This window comes from Protomyctophum bolini, assembly GCF_963924005.1.
Source record: "Protomyctophum bolini genome assembly, chromosome: 3".
Lineage (NCBI taxonomy): Eukaryota > Metazoa > Chordata > Actinopteri > Myctophiformes > Myctophidae > Protomyctophum > Protomyctophum bolini.
The window spans coordinates 44,206,865-44,224,993 of record NC_137864.1 but is presented as its reverse complement, the minus strand read 5'-3'; the positions used below and the strand labels follow the sequence as shown (position 1 = coordinate 44,224,993).

The window sequence follows — 18,129 nt, the reverse complement described above, 5'->3', positions numbered from 1 at the left end:
AGACAGACAGACCACACCAGGCTGATTAAGGCCAATTAACTATAGTGATTTGTGTCGCTGCTAACATAAAATACAGACACGCACGCGCGTGAATGGGCCTGTCCTTCCCACATGAGTGTTGTTGTAGTGAAGAGGATTGGATTTCCCCTCCCTGCACAGTGCACAGACACACACACTATCCAATGATAGCCCTTAAATTGCATTTGCAATCTGCTTGTATTAAACGACCTTAAACTCAGGTCATGAAAAAAATCCACCGTAGACATGTTATGAGCTACTTTCTGTCAAGAAATTCCGTGTCGTGATATTTTTCCGAGTGGAGCTTGAAAGCACTAGAGTTTATTAACGCGTCGTGCTGCTGCCTCCTGCATTATGTGAACATTCGAAACAGGTGGTACGCAGGGCCGCTCAGTGACTTCGACGAGCGCTTCCAAACTCCCAACACTTAGAAAAAGAATCACCTGCACAGAATGTCTTGACAGAAAGAGGATGATTCAAGCTTGCTCTACAGCTGCAATGTTGGCAAGTTTAATGTCCTTTAGTACAAGCAGACCGCAATGAATGGGTGGGCTGGATGATGGTATTGCAACTCTAGATTCATCCCATTATAAAACAAGATATCTACGTAGTATTATGTATTTGTGTGTGTGTGTGTGTGTGTGTGTGTGTGTGTGTGTGTGTGTGTGTGTGTGTGTGTGTACGTACCAATGTTAGCTGTGAATAAGTTCATATCCATGTGTTGTCTATATTCTGTACATGTAGGGCTGTGTGTGTGTGTGTGTGTGTGTGTGTGTGTGTGTGTGTGTGTGTGTGTGTGTGTGTCTCTCTCTCAACTGAAACTCTCAACCTGTCTCGGGTGAGAGTATGCAACCTTTTTTACCCGCCATTTACATCAAAGATGGCAGAGTTTAACAGCACCAGACAGGCGACAGACTGCGAGAAATGCGGCAAATGACCCAGCTCACGCCTGTATAATATACAGGGTGTACATATTATATACACCCTGTAATGCCAATATGCCTTTCTTTCTTATATTACACCAGAGATATACGGTTCAACAACAACATGCTCACACTTTGGGACTTGGGCGTCTTGTTGTTGTTTACTCACTTGTTTGTCGATGGTGATGACTGCAAGGTTGATGTTATGGCAGGACGGAGTTTGTGTTGTGTGAGTGTAGAACAGGCTCCAGACATAAACTAAACAAAGGTCTCAAAAAACAGACGAGTGCAGGGTTCAATAAAACAAATAATAAAGTACTGTATCTTTCCTTTGTGCGATGCGTGCGAGCTGTTGAAATCTGTATCTCTATTCTCTACTACTGGCGTCTTTCCTTTCCACCCACAGCTGTGGGCCTGTGGCGTAATTAAAGAACCATCGTGCCATTTTCCAAGGCAACCATTGGGGGCGCCATTTAGTCACAAATATTGTGAAATCAAGTAAGATGGCTCCTACACTTTTGATTGATTGAAATATTTATTAACAGTTTGCAGAATCACAGTACATTTCAAGCACAAACTCAATACAAAGACTGTTAACTGTGAGTGGACGACCCAATTAAGCATTACACTTGTTTACAACAGGGTCCACCTTGTTCAATTCATCAAAACATTTAGAGACGTACAAATAGACACTTCTATATAGTTAAAGAACAGAAGAGGAATTCATCATAAAGGAAGCAAAAAGGGAAAAGAAACATACAGTGAGGGGAAAAGGCCCATCCCACCAGACAGAACGTTTCGAAAATTGGCACAAAGTACAATAGGTATACATTTCACCTTATTTAACTTGCCTCTTTCAAAGTCTTGGAAAAGTCCAGTGTCCCTCTGACACAAAAAACAGCTTGTCCACAGACAAGGAGTTGGTTTGTCCCAAATTGGCTCCAATCAGTGGTTTCAGGTGTGCTTCCTGACAACCTATTGATTTATCCTTGCACAGAGCTATGGTGAGAGCTGCTGTGTGTGTGTGTGTGTGTGTGTGTGTGTGTGTGTGTGTGTGTGTGTGTGTGTGTGTGGACTGAATCACCCCTGTGGCCGAGGCTCGTTGTCTCCTTTGATAAACGAAGAAACACAAAAGGGATGGACTGTGCACTTTCTCTCTCCCACCCCCCCACCCCCTCCCTGTGTGTGCGTGTGTGTGTGTGTGTGTGTGTGTGTGTGTGTGTTTGCGCACACGTGCACGTGTGTTCAAGACTCTAAACACTGAAGAAGCCTGCCATGGTTTCTGTTTTCCTCAATTTTCTTGTTGAAGAAATTCCTTTTGGCATTTTTTATCATGTTTGTAGTTCTTTTTTTTAATATCTTTTCAAGTACAGTAGCTGCTCATTACACGTTGTCCTGTTCAAGATGTCTCCATTCATAGACGTCTAATAGCCGACTATTGCTCAGTGGTTATGCAAGCTACATAACCTTTTGAAGGTTTTAAAACATGAACTTTTATAGATGGCACCAATTATCAGGGGGTTATAGGTTTGGGATGAATTACCTTAATTATCCAAATAGGTTCAGCAGAGTTGGTGTCTATGCCTGAGAGTATAGTTAACGTTCCATCTCACACAGATACAATCAACAGACCCCTCCCCATGCCGATACAATCAAGAGACCCCTCCCCATGCCGATACAATCAACAGACCCCTCCCCATCCCTATCAACATTTTGAATTCTGGACTTTTTACGTTAAAAAAAAAACTTTTTCCACCCCTGGAAATAACACAGGTTCTTTCTTCTGTCTTGCAGTTTTGGACATACAAGGTTTCCACCCGGCACCGATGATAATCAACCAGATTGCAATAGGATTGCAGCTGCTGCTGTCCAATCTTTGACATGCACATTGGAAAGCACATATACATATAACGGTAGATATGTCTCTTCCGGCTCTGGGGCGTCTGTATCTCAACGGAAGGCAACATGGAGGCAATGGGAGGTGATGGCGATGCGTGATTGATTGGATTGCATTGGCAATTAAGCTCTCCCGAAATTCCTATAGCGAAGCATAGCGGAAGCAAAACGGAAGGGGACGTTCGGTTGGCCAATCAGAGGCGCAACTCCCTCTTTCCCAGCTTGACTTCCTCCTCCCGTTGGGAGACAGGTCGCTCCAATGAACTGCAGCGACCAATCTATATTTTTTTATATCTATGGAAAGAGTCTTTGACATGCACATTGAAAAGCAGCTATGGCTGGAACTGAAAGCACCTTTCCCTCTGTCGAGCATATAGCCATCATCATAAGCATTTATCAGGAAACTACATCATTCCTGTTTAAAATGAAGGGTCATACACAACCGCCGTTTGCCCCTTTTTCTCCTTTGTAATTTTTTGATGACATGGTTTGACTGTACCTCCGTTATGTCACTTTTTTTTGTACTATAATAAAGTATTCAATGATCATACTTTATTTGACACACTTATTGGGCTAAAAACGGCCATAGCCGTCATCACAAATGTGACGAGGTCAGCACATTTGGTCACATTTGGGCAAGTGGCGACCCCGAAGGTTGCTGGCTCGGGTGCCCTAGCTAAATCATTAGAGCATGCCCTGGACTACATTTGTGGAAAATGTTGCGCTTTTAGACGAATTAGCGTGGAATCAGCCTCATCTCTCCCTATCCTCCTATAAGATACTTGTTGTAGTTCATTGAATAGTTAGCATGGTCTGCTGCAGAGTACAGCGTACACGTTTCGGCCCTCAAGCCTTCATCAGCGCTGCACGGCACGCTACAGACACAGGAAGTGTCACATTTATAGACTCCCTAGAGAAACGAGAGTTCCGTGAGTGACGTTCTTTCGTTTTAGATATCTTTCTGTAAAGTTACTTACTTGGTAAAAAGTGCTCAAAGAGTTTGTGACGAGTTGGAGTCGTGCAAGCTTCTACCTTGATGTTACGATTACAAAGACTGAGTAGCCTACTTATTCCAACACTGCACTAGTCCCACGTCGCAAATTCATTTTTCGCAGATGAAATCACTAACGAGCCGGAGGGCTCTTGATGAATAAATTAATGAATGAATGAATATAAACACCCTCAAAGCACGGAGTGCAGCAGTATGCGACAGATCTGGGTATTACACACAGCGAAGGGACAGCGTATAAAGCAAGCATGAAATGAAGGCGGCGGAAACAACATTTCTACATTACATGCATGCAAAACAGACCTGCTCTGTTTTGCATGCATGTAATGTAGAAATGTTGTATGCAGAGTGCGTAATTTTAATGTTTTGGAGGTTTAATTTGGTAATCACTGATGTCCATCCAAGATCCAATCTGACACGCTGTTGGCTGCATTACACCATATAGCATGAGGATTATGAAAACTATTCGTCCCAGCAGGAACGCATTATGCAGAGGAAGGAACGTAGGAAGAATCCAGTCTTAGATGAGCTTAAATACCCCGTCCAATTGATCAGCTGATTGCCACATTAGCGAATGACATGTGAATTAAAAAAATAAATTTTTATTTTATTCATGTGGGTCTTGCATGAACACTGAATGAGCCCCTCGAGTATATCTGACTGAACCAACTCCGCAAGCTATACGTATCAGTAAAAAAACATAAAAATATTAAATATGGGCCTGGGCCGTGGCTCAGCGGTCCAGGCACCTTGGCTGGTAATCCAGTCTGGCAGTGTGCCAGGGGGTTCGACCCCCAATCCCGACGGCCTTTACTGCATGTCACCCCCCCCCATCTCTCTCCCCATTTCCTGTCAGCCTACTGTCTGTCCCTCCATAAAAAATATAAAATAAAGGCGATATGGAGATACAAGGTTTCTGCCTGACCAAACAATATGCATTTACAAGCCGATTATCAAAGTCTTAAAGCCCCCTCTGGACTGTGTGTTGATTGTTGGGTTTTACATGTTGATCAACCATGCTATCACAGTCTTACAGCTACAGTAGGCTACAGTATACTATACCATAAATACACAGCTCATATATACGTTTCTGTGTACAGTGTCAACGTGACAAACCCCTCTGCGTGCAGGAGGTGAAAGGTTTGCATTAGCACGAACGCGGTTCGATTAAATAATAGGCTATCCCTGTTTTATGGGCATGCCAGTGACGTCACTATAGACTCACTACAGACAAACACTTTTAGATTTTAATTATCTGCTGTAGATTTATATATCTGTTATTTCAAAATGTTCTGCTATAATACTGTTTGCGACAAAGTGGTTTAATTGATTTGATATATAAAAATAAATATGAAGACATTAACATGAGCAATCAATAGAACACACACACACACACACACACACACACACACACACACACACACACACACACACACACACACACACACACACACACACACACACACACACACACACACACACACACACACACACACACACACACACACACACACACACACACACACACACACACACACACACACACCTTAAGTTCTAGCTATGGCAGCTAGAACGAGGGGCTTTAATAATGACTCCAGCCCTGTGTATAAGTCCTCACCCGGAGCATCTCCAACCTTCCCATGATCCTCCTGCAATATGCATGACGACACAGTGCCATAAAGCTCCAGGCTCATACTTTAACAATATGCATGACGACACAGTGCCATAAAGCTCCAGGCTCATACATTAACAATATGCATGACGACACAGTGCCATAAAGCTCCAGGCTCATACTTTAACAATATGCATGACGACACAGTGCCATAAAGCTCCAGGCTCATACATTAACAATAGAGGATCTCCAGGGCTCTGGGCTCTCCTCCTCGCTGTTAGTTGCAATAACACTAATAACAGACTTTGTTTGTATGCAGAGATGGTTCTTTGAAATGCACTTTACAAAGGGCTCTGACAATGAATCTAAAAGGGTTGAGGCGAAGAAAAGAAAAAAACATATTCATAAAGAACATTGTAGCCTACTCAGGAAATTAATGTATAATTCAATAAATCGCAATAGGAATAAGTTATTGTGAGGAGGGAAAAAAAGGAGAATTGTGTATAAAAAGAACAAGTAATAATGCTGTATAGCTTCATGTCTAACATCATGTACTGTTCAATAATTGATATGCTATGTGTATTGTATTGGGATCTCAGAGGCTTAGCAAAAGACATCAAATTGGGGTAGCCTACGTGGTCTAATGGGATCTGTCTCAGTAACGTGATCTAAATCGGATTCCATATCACTCGTTTGTGTTTAGACCACACAGATCTGTGACAGATCTATGTGGTCCAATATGGTCACTTCAACGGTCGGGCCAAAATATCAGATTTGAGAAATAAATCAGATTTGAACCGGATATTGACTGGATGTGACTGTAGTCTAAATGGGGCCTTATAGACGGAATAACTCTGAGGCCAGCTGGTCAGATCTAACAATTTGAAGTTTAATGTATCGCCGATCACATCATCATATAGTGATGCCCAAATGTGGGCAATCTGAGCTCAATTTACTTTGATTATGAGTGATTACAATATTTCACAAGGTGGAACACAATCAACAACAATGTATGGGGTTATACGGTAGCCCACTAGCAGTGTACACAAGAACCTTGGTGCTGAACTATGCAGCGGTTTGCAAGGTTAGCTCAGATAGACAGACAGATCACTGCTCGTTCGTTTGCCAGGGGTCAAGTTTGTTGGACTTCATGGGCCCTTAAGTGGCGGGTGCTCCAGGGGCCCCTAAGTGGCGGGTGCTCCAGGTGACTCCATGGTGTGCCTGCTGGGAATGAGCGTCATTGATGAGGGCACCGACTCCAACATGGAGTCGGCGCCCCTCGGGATGCATGGCATGACTGTTACCTACACTGACTGTTACTGAGCCAGGCTCGGGGGTTGGACAGGCCAGCGCTGCTGTTGCTGATGTATGTTATTCACAGCACAGCAGGTGGCGATGGTGCTACTGTGCTGCTTTCTCTCTGATTTAGCAGTTGATTGATGTTGGAAAACACTGAAATAAAATCCCTGGCAGCACAAAACAGCCACAGCAGAACACTGGGAGCAACAGCATTCAGAACCATGAACCTTGCCTTATATAAGATGTCATTGGTATGGTCACATAAAAAAATTACTAAATACTGACTGTATGTTGTACAGTATATAGACAATATTCTAGACCAATAAAAAAAAAAAACATACCAAAAATGTCCCACTCCACACCCCCGGCTGCCGGACTACTAGGAGAGGGGTGAGACTGGGAGAGGTGTGAGACAGGCACACGATGGTTAAATGGAGAGGGATGTCTTCTTGTAAACAAGAAGAAGATACAAGAAGCATGACTGACAAGGAAAGACAAATGGCAGGCCAGAGAGTGAAGCCACCAGAGCAGCTGTGGCTGACAACAGGGAGGGCACAAATGATCCTGCATGTGGGGGAGTGTTAGTGGGTTTATCCACATCTCATCTGTATTCCAGTCTCTGTTGGCTGCAACGCACGGAGGGTGCTATTCATACAGAGATATCGAGGCAGCCTACAGCCACTCTTACTCTGCCTCTGATCAAGAATTCTAACAGACTCACAGCACGGGTTAATGGGAATGTGTGTGCGCTGTAGGCGACACAAGCAGCGGTAGCGCACAATATGTGGATGTAAAGGGAGATCAGATGCATGCTCAGACAGTCACTCAGCAGAAAACTTTGTGAACTCAACTCACACACCCAACTTCGTGTTTGAAACAACTCCAGGCGTGAAGGCCGAAGGGTCAGTGTGTCAGTCAATGGAAAGCATTAAAGCATATACCATGAATTATACATTCACCACAAACTACACACTATGCAGTACACCATACACCGCGCACACACACACACATGCACACACTCACACTCAACTCCTGATGGAAATCTAAATTAATTATTCTATTATAATTATTTAAATAAAGGATTAATGTAAAACAATGATATATAGACTAACAGATTGGATCTTGCAGAAGGGGATTATTTAGCTACATTTACAATCACACATTTTGTGTGCATGGTTGTTTGTAATGAAATGAAAATAATGCATCATCAGTTTATTATAATGTGACATTTTCCCTCGGAATAATGAGCAATCAAAGTATACTTCAAATCAAAAACGGGCACCAATCTTTTCATGACGCTGATTGCCTCAGCTAGCTGGCAGTACATCTATATATAGGCATTGACTCCTACATTTGGCTGCTGTCAGGCAGAAACCTCTTATCTCCTTTTCATAAATTAATACGTATTATTTTTATCAGGCACTCCCCTTCCTACAGTATATTGTCACGGTTCAAGTCAAGACGGTATAGGACCCAAGTGCAAGATGAGAGGCAGAGGTAGCCCAGTTCAAATTAAAGTATGTATTTCACCAACCAAGAGGAGTAGGCAGCATGCAGCAACCAAAGTCCAAGGTACAGCCGTCAGCCAGGCAGAGGTCAAAATACTGGTAGGCAGTCAGAACACGAGGAGAACAAAGGATAATACTATACTGGTAAAACTAGGGGATCTGAATACAAAACACAAGGGCATACTGTAAACAGACAAGGACTATAACTGGACACAACCGGTGAACACAACTGACAATCAACACTGGGATAGGCTAGCTAGGGGACTAAAGAGGACACAGGTGGAAAACACTGGCAAATCACAGGACTGGTTAGACAAGACAGGCAACAGTAGCAACAGCAGGAAACCAATACACTAGATTACTTCCAAATAAAAGGTACACAAAAGTGAAGTAAAACCCATTTGAAACAAGGAACACAGTCAGGAACACAACAAGTCAGAGGATCGTGACATATAATGATTTTACCAGCGTGAGCCACAAGCCACTTCCAAAGTGTGCATGGTTTTCATTTCGTAAATATATGAACTTTGACGAAAAGCTTGTGTTTAATCCATGCGGGCACTGTAGAGGGGAGCTGTGTGTGTCTGACTGTGCCCAGGTGATGGCCGTCGATGCTCATTAATACATCAAGGAAAGCAATTATGTGTAGAGCCCAGGATCACATTAGATGATTGACACAGGGGTGAAAAATGGGTTACAAAATCGTGGGATAAAAAATATATATATAAAAAAAAAGGAAAGCAATTATGCACTGTCAAAAAAGTAATGCTACTTTTGCAATGCAGTTAAATAAAAAATGTGATAAATCTCAGGGGGGGGGGGGAGGGGAGATAAATCACACCTGTGTGAAGTGAGGGGCGCTCTTGTTAATAAGCGTGTGCACAAAATCGTATCGTGAACGGTGAATCATGATACGAATCATAACGTTAGTTTAGTGAATCGTTACATGCCTAGCAGATTAACATTCGTAGCACCCTGAGGTAATGTGTTGAATGGGCCATGCTGCTCATGCCAAGAGGCAGGGCTTTGCAAAGTACGACCAAGTAGAGGTCTGTGACTGTGATGGTGATCACATGGCAGCTGGAAGGCCCGGGCCCCTGGAGTCCCGGGCCCCTGGAGTCCCGGGCCTATATACCCCCAGCTCCCCCTGATGGACTGCCCCTGGAACCATGGGACGTGTGTTTTCAATTAATCTAGCATGGCTAAAATGGAGTTTGAAGTTACAATAATGGCTTTATATGAAGTATATATGAACACTGAATCAAGTAGATTAAGCACTGTGGTGTTACTGTTTGGGGTGCTCACAAAGGCCTGAGTAGACTGAGTAAAAGGAAGGTTTAACATCCCTTTAAGATTTTGTGGAGTTCCGCTAATATAGTCTCCAGATAGACCTTTTCAGTTCCAGTATTATGGGACAGGTCACAGGACCATGTATTCCAGTACATTTATCCATCCTCGTGAATAGCGTTGTGGTTTCATCGTGACCTGCATGAGACCTAACTTCACAGTGATGCTAGACAGCTGTGAATTAAGTCTCTTTAGAAATGCTATGCCTGCTGGATGCAAATGTGTTGTGTGTGTATTGTTGTTGTTGCTGGCACAGCTTGCATTTGATCTTGTTTCCCTAAAATCTTCCACCGTAGTCTGAAAACCCACCTCTTCAGCATCCACCTGTAGCACTTGCCCTATAGCCTAGCCCCTTAGATAGCACTTTATGTAGACTTAGATAGTATTTTAGACAGACTTATAGCTTGTTACGTAGACAGCACTAGAATTGCATATTATGTGTCATAGCACTTTATAGTACATATGCATATTGTATAATATATAATAATAGTATGTATAGTTGACATAGATACTCCACTGTTACGTTCTTATTTTCTACATAACTAGATCAAGAGCGTCTGCTAAATGCCTAAATTGTAAAAAAAAAAACGTCTCATATGCGTGTCAATCTCTCCATATTGACGTGTATCGCCCTCTCGTGTGAAATGTGTGTGTGTGTGTGTGTGTGTGTGTGTGTGTGTGAGAGAGAGAGAAACAGACAGACAGACGGAGGGAGAGAGAGAGAGAGAGAGAGAGAGAATACACTTTCAGAGCAGAGGATTTTAAATGTGAAAATAATTTGCGATGTTCCATGTTCCTCAGCCAGGACATCAAGTCATAAAATGCTAAAACCAGAAATTATTGCTTTGACCGTTAACCCATTCTGACCTGAGATCAGATTCATACGAGGTTTCCACTGGACACATGCACACTGGTCTGATGAACCCATTCTGACCTGAGATCAGATTCTAAAAAATGTCAGTCGTTCTTCGATTTTTCAAAAATAGCTAAAGCATAACATGATGCTAACACCAAAATGGGTGCCCGGTCAGAATGGGTTAAGTAGCCTAATGGCCAAAGGAGGCCTTGAGGTCGAGACATATTGGCATGCATTTAATCTGTTTGATTATGAACTGGCCTTTTCAACCTTTTTTTGTTGTTAGCGTTGTATTAATTTAGTTTGCATTAATTCTTATTTTTTTTAATAATTGAAGTGAGCAGTCATGACAGTAAAACCAATGTTAGCAGCATAACATCCTATGGCAGCTACACCTGACAGATCACAGCACAGCTGTATGACAACCAACCATTGAACCAACCTGGTTCCTCATCGTTTTCATGTCAGGATACCACTTTTATCCAATCAGGACAGAGAACTGAGACAGAATACAGTTACATTGGAAGTGATGAAACAAAGGAATGGCCTGGGCAGACAAAATTGGAACTGGAACACGGTGTTCGTTTTTCCATTTCCTGAAAAGGGAAAGGTATTATTTAGGTACTATTATATTAATATAATTGGTACTAATCAAATATTGTGTTCGAGGTTTCACTTGCATGAAATGATGCATTATTATAATGTCATCAATATGTGTACGCATAAAGGTACCACTGCCTAACATATCAGATATGTTCATTCATGAATGAAATGTTCATTGTTTAACAGCATTGCTCAGTTTACCAAAGTTTCGTTTTTATTTTAACTGCACAATAAAAACAGTACAAGGTAACAAAAGACAGAGACAATTAAGTAGTAAGTTAAACACAAAAAAAGGGAATGAAAATTAGATTATGACTCGTCACCTTTTGAGAGCCTGCCAGTGTGCGAATTTGCCAAATGACGACGTTGAGATCTCTCAACAAAAACAAACCAATAGATGAGTTTCTGTGAACCTAAACACCGTCTTTGTTCTGTATCTTAACAGACAGCACATTGCCAATGAGTGAGACACTGACTTTCAGAACAGGTTAAAAAAAGAAGAAGGAGAAAATAGGGATCCACTAAATGTCCCTAGGCTGTTTTTCTAAGGATTCACGTGGTGTACAGTATTTATTTACTAAAGTATTTACTTTAGCACTGTACAAGTACAATGTTGAGGTATTTGTACTTTACTTGAGTATTTCCTACTTCCTCTACTCCACTACATCTCGGAGGCAAATATTGTACCTTTACTTCACTACATTTATTTGAAAACTTTAGTTACATTGTAGATTTTGATTATTAGTACAAAACATACACTAAGCGCTTCAGCCCTATATGCATTTTCCGCTATTTGAAAATCTACAAGCTCACAATGCGTCGCATCGCGACTCATTGTGAACTTGTAGATAGGCTATTTTCAAAAGATTTGTATACATTTGAAAACTTGAAATGGGACATTCTGCATAGTGAGTACTCTTGGTATACTTTAAATACATTTTGATCCCGACACTTTTGTACTTTCACTCGAGTACATTTAGAATACAGGAGTATACAGAGTATACATTACAATCTACATTGCAGTATTGATACTTTTACTTACAGTATAAGTACAACATTGGCATAATTTTCCCACCACTGCAGACGCTATGAGAGAGAGAAGCGAGACACATGGGCTCCACCTAGTGGACAGCATGCAGCCGTCCATGCTCTCAGTGAGAGAGAGAGAGGGCCTCCTCCATAGCAACAGGCCTTCATAGCAACTACTTCTCTCTAAGTAAAAGATGGCCTTGGCTGCCATTCAGCCGTGTCCTGCATGGCTTTGGTGCTAGAGGAACGAACAGGAACATTGTGTAATAGAATATATTGTTGTGTAATATCAGACTATCAGCGCCAAATGCAATTTCGCCCCGGCGTCCGTGTGCTTGATGAATATGTTCATGACGCAGGTGAGTGGAGGCCTTTGACCATTTTCTCTGGCAAGGCTTTTTGAAGAGATGAGCAAATTTATCCGTTTTCGGGGGGGGCAGGGGGTTGGTGGGGTCGAGAAAAGAGGTGCAAATCTACTGAGAAGAGGAAGGAATAGTTCACCAAACTTCAGAAGTCACGTCGACAGAAACGAATAACTCCAGAAACATCTCAGTCAGGGAAATATTTTGTCTTGTCCCGAGGGCATAGACACACCCACACGCACGCACGCACGCACGCACACACACACACACACACACACACACACACACGGGCGCACACCCTCACCCACACACACGCACGCACACACACACACACCCACACACACACACACACACACACCCTCACCCTCACCCACACACACGCACGCACACACACACACCCACACACACACACACACACCCACACACACACACACACACACACACACACACACACACTATCATCATTCTCACACTTTATGAATCATTCAAAACATGGAGCCTGAAAGGAGACCAGATAGACAGGACAGAAGCTGTCCATGGCCAACCCAAGTCCAATTTCAGACCCCACAATGCAGTGCTTTGATCAGCCTGTACGCTCAACTTATATGCCACTGGACTGGTGACCATCTAACACACACGCACACACGCGCGCGCCCGCAATTCAGCCGCTGCCCGAAAATTACGAATATAGGAGCTTCCTCTGTCCCTTAACAGTATTTTGGTCCAGCGTCACCCGCTATCCTACCAAAATGAAAGCCCTAATTTCGTAGTTGACACAGAACTGAGGGCATGGACAACTTGCAATGTGAACTTGTAGATCGGCTATTTTCCAGTGCCAGTGCACACAACTCAGTATATAAAACGGGCATACATCTAACCCTAACCCCTAAGACTATCCTCTATAACTAATCCTAACCCTAACTTGAATATTTGTACCAAGAAAATGGTACTCATGTCTATTCTTCATATTCTATTATACTTTTGGACATTAAGGTCCTCACAAGTACAGTAATGTGTGCATGTGCGTGCGTGCGCACACACACACACACACACACACACACACACACACACACGCACACACACGCACACACACGCACACACACGCCTGATGAAAAGTTTCATCAGACATCCCATCATATCATCTATCAGAAAGTTATAGCTCTGGGGATGTGCGTGATCTCTCTCATATGGCCTCCGTGTCAACAATAATTTCAACCAGGAGATCAGAAACAGCCTGTGTTTCATCTCAATTTCTCCTTTTGAAACATGATAAGTGTCACAATATGAAGGTGTGCTTTGTGCGACTCCCTTCAGTCATAACGCTTGACTGTCAAACTTCATCCTATAGCTGCACTCGTGCACTGATGTATACCTGCATCGTGTCACGCATAGCAAATTGGTCGGTCTACGAGCTGATCCTATAGATAAGCTGTTTTCGAGGCGCTACACGACGAACCAAGTACAGAATAAATCAGGCATAAGTACCACCAGGGTGAAGGGACTATAGGCTTGGGCGGTATCAAGGTAATAAAGCACACCATGGTACTACATAGAAATCCTGAAACAAACATATTTGCATGTATTTATCACAAGAGGGAAGTTGAAGAACAGAAGAATTGTTTGGGAGGGAAAAATTATACATAAATAATCGGCTGGTTAATTCTGCTCTATACAGTAGGTAATTTCTATGACTAGAATTTACATTATTGCCACATAATATTATTGAGATTACTTCTCCCGTGACCGTCCACATCATCTCCGTTCAGCCCATCGATGCGTCTTCTTTTCTTACAATATGCAAGAACTGTCTGTCTGTGTGTCCCACCTTTGTGCCCATATATGGAGCTGAGTGATTTGTTTGTGATTGATGCAACACACTCCATATTTGGACGTATAGCTGCTTTGGAGACTCCTTATATGGTTATGTATGGCTAAGTTAAAAACTTAACTTAAAAATAACTTAACTTAAATATGTACGAGCTGCGTTCGCTTCCCGCGTTTGCGCGTCTTACTGGTTTTAGTCCTCAAAACATTAAACATTAAATATATATTAAGAGGTCTGCTCAAGGTTTGCGGTGATCCAAGTGATTATGTTTATGTCACAGAGGCCATGCCAGGCGGCCCACATGAAAAGGCATGTCAAGGTGTGCGTGGCTACCTCCAACCGGGCCGACTATTCCAAACTGGCCCCAATAATGCTTGGGATCAAATCGGAGCCGGACGCGTTTGAGCTGCAGGTGGTGGTCACGGGGTCCCACCTCATCGATGACTACGGATACACGCTACGCATGATCGAGCGGGACGGTTTTGCCGTCGACGCCAGGCTGCACACCATCGTGCGGGGGGAGGGGGAGGCGTCCATGGCGGAGAGCGTGGGACTGGCCCTGGTCAAGCTGCCCGACCTCCTGCAGAGCGTGGGACTGGCCCTGGTCAAGCTGCCCGACCTCCTGCAGAGCGTGGGACTGGCCCTGGTCAAGCTGCCCGACCTCCTGCAGAGGCTCCGGCCGGACGTCCTGATCGTCCACGGGGACCGCTTCGACGTGTTGGCGTTGGCGATCGCCGCCGCTCTAATGAACGTCAGGATACTGCATCTGGAGGGAGGAGAGGTCAGCGGCACCATCGACGACTCCATCCGCCACGCCGTCAGCAAGCTGGCCCACTACCACGCCTGTTGCACGGACACCGCCAAGCGGCGACTCGTCGCGATGTGCGAGGACCCCTCGCACGTCCTGATGGCCGGATGCCCCTCCTACGACAAGCTGCTCTTGGCGCTTGACCAAGGCGTCCTCGCGGGCACCATCAAACGCCACCTGGGAGACGAGGTTCAGACACGCGACTACGTAGTAGCACTGCTGCATCCCGTGACCACGGACATCCCGAACTCCATAAAGCTCTATGGTTTGATGTTGGACGCTCTGAGGTCCTTCAACAAGAAGACGCTCCTTCTGTACCCCAACGTAGATGCCGGCAGTAAGGATATGGTGCGTCTGATCAGGGAGAAGGGCATCGAGAGCCACACTAACTTCAAGGTGGTGAAGCACGTGCCGTTCAATGATTTCGTCCAGCTGGTGTCCGGCGTCGGCTGCGTGATCGGAAACAGCAGCTGTGGCGTCAGAGAGGCGGGAGCCTTCGGAACGCCCGTCGTCAACCTGGGCACCAGACAGACCGGCAGAGAGACGGGTCAGAACGTTCTGCACCTGAGAGACGCCGACACCCGCGGTGAGATCTACAGCGCACTGAAACAGCAATTTGGAAAGAACTACGCCTGCTCTATGATCTACGGCGACGGACACGCGGTGGAACGCATCCTGGGGTTCCTGCGGCGCATCGATCTGGACGAGACCCTGCGGAAGTCCTTATGCTTCCCCCCCGCGGCCACGGACCCAATGCGCCCCAATGTCACAGTCCCAGGCAGGGCTGTGTTATTCTTGTCTGTCTCTGTCTTGTCAGTGTCTGTGTTATGTGTGGGCGTGTGTGTGGGCGTAGGCTTGGCTCCATTTATCACTTGGCTCACCTGTTTCCAGTCTCCAATCTACGCTCCTGCCTGCCATCAGCTCATCAACTCCAGCCTATAAAGACCTGGCGTAAATTCGTCAACACCAAGACTAAACTTCAGAAAAACACAGCACAATGGCAGTTAATAACATAGGCACAACATATTTTCAGACGGATACATGTGGACAATTACATATTAATCGGGTTCTTTGACGTGAAGAAATGTGGGAACTGGTTTAACCCCTATAACACCCAACGTTGCAATAACACAACATATTTTAATTAAATTTTTTTATGTTCTTTTTTCACCTAAACTTCATCATTGATGTTCATTGCAATGCCATTGGTCATGATATTTGCATGCTGAAATTCACACAAATTTGACCTTTAACCCTGATAAAAGTAAGTAAAAATAACTAATATGTTTTTTTGTGATCATTAGAATGTCTAGAACATGTTTAATTTATTGTGAAAGATATCCCCCAAATGTAAATGATTAATTTATTATTATTTTAATACTTATTATAAATGTGCATATAATTTGCAAAAAACTAAAAAAAAAATATCTTTTTTGACATAGTTTCCTCTGATAAGTCCTAGTAGTGAAAAGGAGTATAGTAGTAAGGTTGAAATCTCTTTTTTGCAAGTAGAAATTCATCCGGGTGTTACAGGGTTAAACATTACACTTTAGAATCAAGCCCAAAAAAACCAACCAGCTACTACCAATAATGTATTTGCAAGTGACTTGCAAGTAGGCTTACTGTAGAGAGGGGTATTGGTTCCGGTTTTATATTGTAGCTTCAATTATTGTAGGCCTAATGTGTTTGTAAAGTGGTGCCTGAAATATGAAATGTAAATGGTTAAGTAACGATGTAATTGTATATAACATGGGCCTTAGTTTGCCTTGTTTAGATAATTGATATAATTACTGTGATTGTCCTAGTTTAAAATGGTGACTGAACCTGCAGACAGTCTGTTTAGTTTGGTCTAGACTAGGCAAGCTATATTGAGCAGCTGAGGAAGAGAGCTGTTGGGGGCCTTCATGGAAGGGTGTCGCCCGACGCCCATTAAAGTAGTTACCTCCAGTTGCTGTTCTTTTAGTGTTTTGCCTGTTATTTTTGATGTGCCTGAGTTTTGGACAGTCCGTCACTGAATATTCTTGCACTGCCTGGTTGGTGTTTGGAAACTTTGGGTAAATAAAAAAACAAAAACAAAATGCATTCTTGGACAGTTCTTTTACCTTAACCTTTACAGTGTTATTAGTGCATATTGGTAGACTGTTATAATTTTAAATGCAGCTTGGGTGGAGGTGGGGGGGGGTTGGTGCTCACTTGGTGTTGTAGTTGGCAAAACACTGGTTGAGGGGGTTATCTGCTGATTTCATCCATTCTTTCCTGAGCATGTTCTTGTGCTGTGCCAGCCTCATGCCAGGGTTCTCCATCTTAATGCGGGGCAGGTTGTCCTCCTCAAAGGCGGCGAAGGCCGCTTTCATCCTGCGCTCCGGGTGCCGTTCGAGCTCTTCGGGACCCACGCTGAGGACAGCGATGGCGTCCTCTATCGACCTGGCCTCCACCGAGCCCTCGTCGTGGACGATGCGGTTGACATTCTCTTCCAGAGGAAGTTCCAGGGGGCTTGGCTCTTTCCGTTTGGGCTCTGACCTCGTCTCCTGCTGCCGCTCGACACGCAGCGTCTCGATCTGAGCCTGGGTCACTTTACCTCTGGCGGGAGAGAAGGGTAGCACTCTCCCCGTGAGCCCGGCACTCTCCTCGTCCAGGAGTCTCTGGTTGTCCTTCTTCCTCTCCAAGGCTTCGGTCCTCCTCTTCTCCCTGTCACCAATCCTCTGCTCCTTCCTCAGGACGTGCTTGTCATCGTCCTGCCACGAGGCGTCTTCTAACTCCTGCTTCTTGTGGGCGTTGGCCACCGCCTTCGCCTCGGCCTTGCGGGCTTTGGCTGCGACCGACTTGAGGTTTTCACCCTGGAACTTCTTGGCCCTCATACTCTAGCCTTTTCTCAGCTAAAGTGTTGTTTTCAGCTAAAATAGTGTTCTTTTTCAGATGCACTCTGTCAACCTCCTCTTTTGAGACAGTCCTATGACGTATCTAAATGACATGGTGATGTCATATTTTTCCCTATTCTGTTATTATTAATTTACAGATTCCATACTGACTAAAA

The 18,129-nt window shown here is 44.0% G+C and overlaps 2 protein-coding genes across 2 annotated transcripts; one reads left to right on the top strand and one right to left on the bottom strand.

The window, feature by feature from the left end:
* Positions 1 to 6,670: 6,670 nt before the first annotated feature.
* On the top strand, positions 6,671 to 16,050 carry LOC308312463 (bifunctional UDP-N-acetylglucosamine 2-epimerase/N-acetylmannosamine kinase-like; the record flags this gene model as incomplete). Its single annotated transcript, XM_080759070.1, has 4 exons — positions 6,671 to 6,757; positions 12,394 to 12,459; positions 14,568 to 15,860; positions 15,949 to 16,050. 4 exons carry the CDS (start codon positions 6,671 to 6,673, stop codon positions 16,048 to 16,050), a joined length of 1,548 nt encoding a protein of 515 aa, XP_080615196.1.
* Positions 16,051 to 17,284: 1,234 nt separating this feature from the next.
* LOC308312461 (coiled-coil domain-containing protein 124-like) lies at positions 17,285 to 17,953 on the bottom strand (the record flags this gene model as incomplete). The annotated part of the gene is made up of 1 exon (XM_080759068.1): positions 17,285 to 17,953. The coding sequence occupies one exon, from the start codon at positions 17,951 to 17,953 to the stop codon at positions 17,285 to 17,287; it is 669 nt and encodes a 222-aa protein (XP_080615194.1).
* Between the last annotated feature and the right edge of the window lie 176 nt (positions 17,954 to 18,129).